Source organism: Meleagris gallopavo, chromosome 26 (genome assembly GCF_905368555.1).
Source record: "Meleagris gallopavo chromosome 26, MGAL_WU_HG_1.1, whole genome shotgun sequence".
Taxonomy (NCBI): domain Eukaryota; kingdom Metazoa; phylum Chordata; class Aves; order Galliformes; family Phasianidae; genus Meleagris; species Meleagris gallopavo.
The window spans coordinates 2,779,610-2,789,215 of NC_139429.1; the positions used below are offsets into that span (position 1 = coordinate 2,779,610).

At 43.8% G+C, this 9,606-nt stretch overlaps 2 protein-coding genes across 2 annotated transcripts; both read right to left on the reverse strand.

Annotated features, from left to right (window-relative positions):
• Positions 1-468: 468 nt before the first annotated feature.
• Positions 469-1,832, reverse strand: LOC109371004 (uncharacterized). The gene has a single exon (XM_019622984.2). It carries the CDS (start codon positions 1,681-1,683, stop codon positions 610-612), a length of 1,074 nt encoding a protein of 357 aa, XP_019478529.1. The 5' UTR covers positions 1,684-1,832; the 3' UTR covers positions 469-609.
• Positions 1,833-5,568: 3,736 nt separating this feature from the next.
• LOC104914347 (uncharacterized) lies at positions 5,569-8,860 on the reverse strand. Its single transcript, XM_010723636.4, has 2 exons — positions 8,783-8,860; positions 5,569-7,558 (listed from the first exon to the last, which is right to left on the reverse strand). Exon 2 carries the CDS (start codon positions 7,538-7,540, stop codon positions 6,239-6,241), a length of 1,302 nt encoding a protein of 433 aa, XP_010721938.1. The 5' UTR covers positions 7,541-7,558; positions 8,783-8,860; the 3' UTR covers positions 5,569-6,238.
• Between the last annotated feature and the right edge of the window lie 746 nt (positions 8,861-9,606).

Consider the following 9,606-nt stretch of genomic DNA (forward strand, 5'->3'; position numbering starts at 1 on the left):
GACCATCAGAAATCTCTCTTACTCACTTTGGAAGCAGCCACTTTCACTGAGCTCTTCTCCTGACTCTTTCACCTGCACTCAACTAACACAAACCACGGAGCAGCTGGACATGAAGAAAACAACAGTCTGTATCAACAAGCATTAAAACATGCCCATTTATTGGTTCCAATTGCACTGCAGACCACACAGCATTCAAACATACTTCAAACAGTGACGGTCAGAGTGAGGTGCACAGACAAGTATAATTAATATGCCTTTACACAGAGGGGTAGAATTACAAACTCCATAACCCTAGCTCAGGTATACATGCATGTGGAAAAAAAAAGTAATATACATAAATATACTTGTGTCCCTTCACCACCCCCCTGCTAGGGAAAGAAGGAGGTTGGTGCCACCTATGGAAAGCTGTGCACCAACTTGCTGTTTAGTCCCACTTTTTAAAGCAGGCTTCATAAACGACCTGCCCACTGTGCCCTTTAGGATACAAACTCCCACTGGTTACTTGTCCATCCTGGCTCCTTGCAAGATCAAGGCAGCAGATTCTTCGCTTTGCTGCAGACAAACCCTCAGCCTGCTCAGTGGTTGCTGCACCAGGCTCCACGTGCTCATTCAGTACTCCTCATCAGCAGGCTGTTTTCCCTCATTGCTAGCTTTGATCTCTTCCTTATCCTGCAGAGCAGCCTGAGTTTCTACCAGGCAGCATGGTATCTCATTTGATGTTTGTCCATCATCACCAACCTCAATCTGTTCTTCAGCTTGCTCCAATCCAAAAGCATTTTCTTTCATATACTCACGAAGAGGAACCTCTTCATCATGTTCCAAGTGGGGATCGGGTGAGGCTTTAGCAGCAAAGTGTGCTTTCTCTTCTCCTGCTTGTTTTTCTGCAGATCTCTGCATACTTGTGGTGTCTTCTCTTGTCTCCATGGTCTTCAGAAGCAGCTCTGTCTCCTGCATTGTACACAGAACAGCTGGGGACTCAGCTGCCTTCTCTACAGGCACTTCCTGATGATCCTTTCCCTCACAAGTTTCCTCTGAATCACACAGAACTGTTGCATCTTCTTCTGCAGGAATTGACAGCCTGGACTCCATTCCAGCAGGCCAAACCTCATCTTGGGCTTCAGCACACACGTGGACTTCAACCTTCACAGTTGTCTCTGTAAGAGGCCTCACTTTATCATCCCTGCAGCTGAGTTGCTCATGGGGTATCCAGCCACTAGTAGGATGCTCATCAGCTTGAGCTTCACCCCTTTCTTGTAGATTGCCTCTGGCAGATTGGGCTTCTTGTTTTGGCTGTTCAGCAAGTTCCTGGTTCTTCATCCCCTCTGTGCTGGGTTTGGTTTCAGGGTCTTGTGGCTCCTCACTATTGTGTGCATCTCTAGAAGAGGCACAAAGTGGGGCCTCAGTATGTTGTATGTGCAGAGATGCAGCTCCTGTGTCCTTTTTAGCTTGGGCAGCAGATTCACCTTCAGGGCTGTTTAAGGAATCTGACTCTGCAAGAGAAGGTTCGGGGGCTCTGGGGGTCCTTCCTATGCGTGCTGAATAAAAATGGTTCTCCCCAGTCCATGTTGAAGCATCACAGGATGTACCTGCAGTCCTGGATGCCCTTTTTCCCTTGGTCTTGCAAAAAGTGACTTTCTTAGGGAACACGCAGAGCCTCCTGTTCTTGCCAAGAAGACCACCCATTGCCTGCCTCCTGGAGCTGTAGGATGCACACAGACAGCAGATGAGCAGGAAACTCTCTTAGAGCAGCAGCTCCACACCTGGAAGACATGGATATTTGCTCAGATCCATTTGTGGGCATTAGTTGTCATGTTCTCACATAACATCCTCCAGCTAACGTTATCAGAAGTTACAGAAGATAAATACAGGTGAAGCTGCTGTACAGAAATGATTTTTAAAGAAATAACAGCCTAGGGAGAAAGAAAACAAGCTACCTATCAATCAAACCAGATCACTCTAAAAAATAGTTCCTCCTAAGCTTCTAGAAGCCAAGTGGCCATGCAGGCACTGCTGTTAGTTATCTTTCAGCAGATTGTTGTAGTGCCAGTAGGGTTCTATTATATTGCAAACTTGTGTAGTAAAGCTGCAGGTAGTTAAATTGGAGCACATCCAAAGTGCCTAGACTACTAGTAAGGGCAACTACTAGTAGTGGCAGAAGCAAGGCAGACAGGAAGAAGAGGGTGGGGAAAAAAAAAAAAAAACAAAAAAAAACAAGGATATAGCATGACTTATTCCCTAATATTGAGAGATTAGTCACCTCCAAGAGGCACAAAACAAACCCAGAAAGAAAGCAACGCCTCCCAGCACAAAGTAAACCTTGAGAACTGAATCGCAATCCCTTCCCTTATGCAAGGCAAGACCAAAAATCTACTTGCACTCAAAGAGACTCTGGCTATGAAAGAGAGGAAAGAATCCATATTAAAAAATAAATAAACGTGGAGCTCATAGCACTCATTCCATACTCACTCCCTTACCAATGCAATCCTCCTGCTGAGCACCTGGGAGAGGAAGGCACCAGCCTTCTCTTAAATAGGAGGAGGTGGTCACACTCAATTTCTCCCCCATTTGGCTCTCAGTTTTAGTTCCTGCAGGTTCTGAAGTTCCCCCCCCCTTCTTCTTCCTTACTATTTTCCCCAGTCATTTCATGGCCATTGTAAACAGCATATGGCTGCACATCCTAAGCATGGCTGATACAAGATTCGTTTGGTTATTATTATTTTGTAATGGTCATTGCCAATTAAGACTAAAGATTAAAACAGTCGTGGACAATGAAAACTGACCTCAGTTTATAACTTTAAGTCTGCAGAAGCAGAAGAACAGGTGTATGGAATGCAGTCAGTGCTTTAACTTACAAATCATAGAATCATAGGATGGCCTGGGTTGCAAAGGACCACAATGCTCATCCAGTTCCAACCCCCTGCTGTGTGCAGGTCAGCAACCAGCAGCCCAGGCTGCTCAGAGCCACATCCAGCCTTGAATGCCTCCAGGGATGGGGCATCCACAACCTCCTTGGGCAACCTGTTCCAGTTCATCACCACCCTCTGTGTGAAAAAAAAATGATGTAAGTGAACCTGCAGTCTTTATATTATTTTATACTGGGCAGTTAGGAGTGAAAAATTATCCCCCTTACTGCTTTTGTGCCGTCTTCAACTGACTGAGACAGGCAATGAGCTATTTTACAGTGGCTACAGATTGTTTTAATGTTTCCAGCCATAGCTGATCACCCTCTGTTGGCATTAACATTACAGTATCACTCTGGTTGTGTTTACTTACTGGGAGTTGTAAAGTTAAATAGATCACATAGGCAAAAAACAAAAGCAAATATCCAGTAAATGCAAACTAAACCCAGAGACATGGGCGTAAAGGCAGATCCTAAATATGCACTGCCAACAGCAATGGATCTGAACAGGAACAGGAGGGTCAGAGTAGCTGGATTCCAGGCTATTTTTATATATATTTAAATGAACCTATTTCTTTTGATGGCAAATCTGGTTCAGCATCCTACACTTAGTGTAGTTATTGTGATTCCACTGATACAGAAATGCAGCAGGAGCTTTGGGTGAGGTTACTGCGTGCATGCTGCCCATTGAGACCATGAGGTACAGCATCCATGTCTTGCTGTTTAAACGTGGAACTTTTCAGCTAATGTTTTGACTATATGTGAGAAAAAGAATTTTTCCTGGCTACAAGTGTTGTGGATACTCATTTCTGTATTTCATACCAGGGAAAAATGCTCAGTTGTCACCATTTCAACAAGTGGTGGATATCTTTCTGAGAAGGAAAGTATTTTTCCTTACCATCGTATCATTTTGAAATGAGACATCCCAGCCTGACTTTGGAACAATCCTGAACATTTCTTACATGTGAGACACTACGGAAGATGGCAGCACAACCCATGGGGGAGGAACGAAACCCTTATGGTCAGAGCAATCAGGTCTCTCTTGGCTAGATTTCACTTTTCTCCCAAAAGCCTTTTCTGATCTCTGCTACTTTGATGCATTTAAAAGGGCAGTTCTACAAAAACACAGACGTGATCCTCTGACAAACACAAATAGCCATAGACCTTAAGAAGAGCTTGGCTCAGGTGTCAGCTCAGGGTTGGGTTGAATGACTGAATGCCATGGAATGGTTACAAAGCCATGCAGATGGCACCATCACTTGTAAGGAGCGTGCTGCTGTCAGTGCAGAACACTGATCTTTGTGTTGGGTTTTTTGAGTTCAAGCTGTTCCTTCTTACTAGAACTGTCTCTTCCTTGCTATGCACATGGCAGGGCCTCTCTGCACATTAACTGTGGCATTTAGATATACTGGATGATCTGCCCAGGGGCATCTCTCATTCATCATTCATGCTGACATTACAACAGAATGACAAGCTCTGTTTGAAGGATTTTCTGTTCAGAGAGCGAGAAGGGCGTTCAGAGAGTGAGCTCTGCAGCACCATTTGGATTCCAACGCTTAGCTTTTCCCAGCAGTTCCCAAAGTTTGGACAATTCCTGCTTCCCCTTGTTCCCAGGCTAAGAAACCACACGCTTAAACCCTCAAACAGTGAGGAAACTTCTCGTATAGGCAGTAAATTATTATCCCCCCTGCTTAACAGAATTAACTTATCAGCCCATAGGCAGGCGTGAACGTGATAGAGTTTTAATTTCTCTTGGGATTACCTACTCAAGCCTCTCTCCTGCCTGAAGTGAAGTTTTATGTTACTGGGGCATATTTAGGGGGGGAAGAAGTAGCAGTTATCTCACCCAGTTCCCTGCTGAGCATCCCTTAGAAACAAGCTTTAGCAGTAAGGACTGCATGACTTTTGGCAGAACAAATCAAGTAAGACAAACAAGTTGGAGAATTTGAAAAGTTGAGCTTGCAGCAGGCTTTGCAGAAGAGTCTTTTTTTTTTTTTTTTTTTTTAATGGTTCCTTGCTTTTAGGTCTGAGAAACCTCTTGTTCATCATTGCTACAACGATTGCCTACCTAAGCAAGAACTGTGGTTTATCAGCCTTTTAAGTAATAGAAAAACACTACAGGTTCCTCTCTCTGTGCAGCACGTAGAATCTTAAGTAAGGAAGGATGTGTTTGGAAAGTCTGACTTACAGGGTGCCAACCACACTCAGCTGAAGTGTGGTTGGAAGGAGGGGAGTCCAGGTGTTGAAGAAAGCTTATCCTATCCCTAAAGTACTTTCTTCAAAGTATGGAGTAGCATCCATCACATGTCAACTCATTTAGCATATTCAGCTCTCAGCCCCTCAGCTACATGCAAGTAGAAATAAGAGGAGTCAATGTGATATATTTTCTTTCAACTTTTTCTCAGCATTATTTAAAGTCCTGATCCTCAGGCACATTAGAAGAGTTCCAACATGCCTTCAAAGCCCCCTCCCACATATACATCTGGGCACATTAGTTCAGATGGTCATCAGGTTTTTAAAGGGACTTTCTGAGAAGATTGTCACCATTTATCCCCTGAAAAGTGGGTAGAAGAGTTCAGCATAGTTTGCCACTTTTTTTTAAACCAAGAAGGGCTCAACAATTAAAACACATTCAGCATGTTTTTGCCATGATCTTAAAATATTTTATTGGTATTATGAAGTTATGAACATTAAAAGTCAGTAGATTTCAACTGCAATACACTGACTTATGCATTCTGAGTAAGACTACATTTAAGTTCTGCACAAAGTACAGGTTGTATGAGCACTTCAACTATTACAAGAAATGCAATGAACAAACCAGAGTATTATTTCATTGACTTCATATGAAAATTTGTTCAGTGCTTACAAAATAACAGTCACCAAATGTGTAAGTATAAAAGGAGGTAGTTGAAACATTCAATTTAGAGGTGGCAGTGAGCCACAGAAGGCATTTTACTGTGCTAGGTTAGAGGAGCTTTTGTCTGTTCTGTTCCCAGACTCTTAAGACTTTGAACTGTAACCTCATGTCATTATACCACACTGGGGGATGCAGTGCTCAACATTCCTTCAGTGAAACCACTGAAGAAGTGAATCACTCCTCTCCCAGTAAAGCAAGATCTCCTGAAAATCAGCTTCTAAAAGTACAACCAACCTATAATCCAGGAGAATATCTAGAAACACACCTCACACATCTCTTTAGCAAAGTCATTTTTTGAAGTCCAGGACACACTTGGAAAAACAAAAAAAACAAAAAAACAAACACTGGGTTCAAAAGGCTGAGATAGTTCATTCCTTTTTGGCCAAAATTCCTAAAGGCACTGAACATCAATCCATTGATCCTCACATATCACAAGCTTCAGCATTTTCAACCTGTACGTCTCCTTCGCTCTCAGGCACTTCAAACAGGAAGGGAACCACACTGAGAACCTCAGCTGCTTCCCCTGCGGGCACCTGGGCACAAGCCAGTTCTTCTGGAAGCTGCAGCATTTGTTGCACAACCCTCTCCTGTGGCTCTGCCTCATCTGCTGGAGTTTCTAGATCGCATTCCCTGCTCTCCTCACTTTCCTCTGTATCACTGAGGACTTCCTGCTCTTCATCACTTAAAACCTCACTCATTTCAGCAGATTCTGCACAGCTTTGGCTCTGCACCCCTTGTGCTGCTGGCACACCAGACAGAGTCTCTTGCTGTAAGAAGTCAAGCAGCTGGTTGGCTGACCCTTCTGGATATAGGGTTTCTTGATGCACTGCAGAAGCAGAGCGCATCTCTGCCGCAGCATTCACTACAGCTTCTGAAGGATCCACTATATTCTCAGACTCCTCTGCAGCCTGCACATTCATTAGAGAAGCAGCCTCTGCAGGAGATGCAATCTGGACACTCTCAGTGAGTTGAGTTCTTCCTTCAGCAAGGCCAGCCCTGCCTGCCTGCTCTGTGTGCCCAGCAGGAAGGTTGGTCTCAGCCTCTTTTGCCATCTTCTGCACAGCAGGCAAGTTCCATCCTGTAAAACTCTCACCAGTCTCCATGGGAGGCTTGATCTCAAAGTCTTGAGCAGCTGCAGTTTTCCATGCGCTTTCCATGAGCTCGAGAATATTTATTTCTTGGGGAGCTATTCCAGCATGTGGGCCAACCTCACTGCCAGCCCCAGCCTGTTCAGCAGGCTGTCCTATATCTGCAACAAGCTTCAGATCCTGAGCTGTGTGCATAGCCAGATGGTCCTCATCATAAGGAGCAGGTTTTATTTTCTCTTCTGTATTACATGCTTCCTCTCTTTCTCGCTGATCCAGAACTTCAGCTTCTTCTTTGGTCTCCCTGCCTGAGGATGCCACCAAGAAATCCACAGAGCTCCAGGCTGTCTTCCATTCCTCAGTCATTCCCATGGGATCTTCAGGACAACTGGTCTCCATGCTCTCCTCTGTAATATCAGTTGACAGCTGTTGGTCCCAGCAGAATGACTGAGCTTCTTCAGAAACTTGTTCAGAGGCTTCCAGGACTGGTGGGGAAGGCTGTGTATCAGTATGCATTGGTGTGTCCCCTGAGGTGTGCAGAATTGGCTTGGTCTCACTAGTCTCTTCATTCACTTCCTCCTGCTTCTTGTAACTCCCACAGGTCCCACAGCAGGTCTGCATGCTGAAATTGCTCCCCATGCTGTCGCTCAACAGAACCTGCAAAAAAAAAAAAAAAAAAAAAAACCTGTTTATTTTAACTGTTTCACAACAGCATTTGCTACACCAAAGGCTCCTTGGCTTAGCTGCTAGAGTGGTCTGTGGACACGCTGTGAAGACTATGAGGTCCTGCATGACAGGACAGACCAAAGCTGCACAGTGTTCCTACACAGAAGGTCATCTCCGTAGCACACCCTGAGCAAGTATAGTTTTGATAGAAGGGACAGTGTTATTACGTTTATTGAGGGTAACAGATCTGCAGTGCTAACACAGTTCTGGTGCATCTTGCCTCTACTCTTAATCAGGGATTCACATCACCCACATTTATTAGTTGTAAGGTGGCAGTCAACACCAAGTAATATCTGGTGCTAACCCCATGGAGTAATACAGTTCAGATGGAGTTTGCAGCAGCAACTCCTTCAGCCCTAAAGGGAAACTGAATTCACACTTTCAGCTGGAGATCCTATAAAGGGAAAACAACAAGTCATGGCCTGTGGTAAGGATGAGTGACTTCAACTATGCACAGTTGGTCTCCATAGACAGAAGTCTCTTGTTCTGATTGAAGCCATTTGGGCTTGTTTTATTGCTACAAAGATAGTATCAGACTGTGGGCTAAGGCTGCAGCCACACTATAATTCCTCAGCTATATCTTGCACTAAGGCCCATTATTTCAGAGCACCATATTTTAGCAGGCATCCAACCTTCCTACCAGAAACACAGGATCATGTTTACAAAAAACATTTGAAAAATAAGGAACTGCAAGATATTAAGCTCAACAAAGCACACTCAAGTACTAAGAGGTTTCTGAAGCTAAAGCTTATCTATTGGCTCTTACAGGATCACAATGCTTTTCTTAAACATTTCCACTAGTCATATGGTGTCCTTCAACTCTCTCTATTTGTGCTCATTTAAAATGAAAGAAAAAGAAAATACAGATCGCTTTTTCAATAGCTAAGTGCAACCTCTAAGTACTCCACTGGAAGGTAAACTGTTGCATTAGAAGGAGCTGCAGGTTTCAATAGCACTTTCAGCATCTAAAAGCAAACTAAAAGCTACCAGCATACAACCATATAAGGACCTGCAGTTATCTAAAAGCCATCTCAGCCTCTTCACATTTGCTTATTTCCCCAATACATTTCTTCCAACAGCAGATATCATAACTAATTCCTTTAAAATAGAGAGTTGAAGAAAAATTCCAAAGCTTGGATGAAATTGAGAACTTACCAGCCTCTAACAGGTAAAACCAAAACAAAACAAAAAAAGCCAACAGAACACAACACAAACCTCCTAATTGTCCTTTGGGCCTCAAACTCAGCTTAAATAGCACTAAGGGGCCACACAAAACCAATTCCCCCAACTCCACGGGCAGCAATTCCCTGAATATTTAGTTCCCTTCCACTCTCATTCCCTTCTGGGAACAGCTGTTGTGGTTGCCTGCTGTATTTTACAGCTGAAGGTACTTTATTGGCAATTTTGTGGTTTGTGCTGTTTTGTTTTTTTTTATCAGAGGGTAAAGTAAAACTAAAATGCAGTTTCTCTTTATAGCAAATGAGTGATCACTAGCAATACACTGTAACAACATGCTGCTGTAAAGCAAGGCAGGCAGAGGCATATTTGAGAGCATTTTTCAAGGATCAGATTGTGTCGGGCAGTTTGGGTTAGGGTTAGGGTTTGGCTTTTCGTCAGCTTCACCTGCCATCTTCAGAGAGGGTGAGTTCAGATGTTCATTTGCTTTGCTGTGGTGGAAGTGGGGCTGGGCATCCTTGAGGCTGATCTCACTTGCATCATTAGTAGGCTCAGATACACCAGAACAATGATGTTGCCTGTGTGAAATGGAAAGGCCAACTCTTGGACAACAGAAATATACAGGAGCAGAGGGAGTCTTCATCATACTCAAGGCCCAACAGTGATGAAGGAAGAATAAAGCGTTGCTTCTGGATGTAAATATTTCCTCAAGACTAAACGGGCAGAGGCTGGAAAGTACAGAGTTGATTCTTTCTTCTCCCCTCTTGTTTCTCAGAGCACTCCGACTCACTCAAACTGTTGTG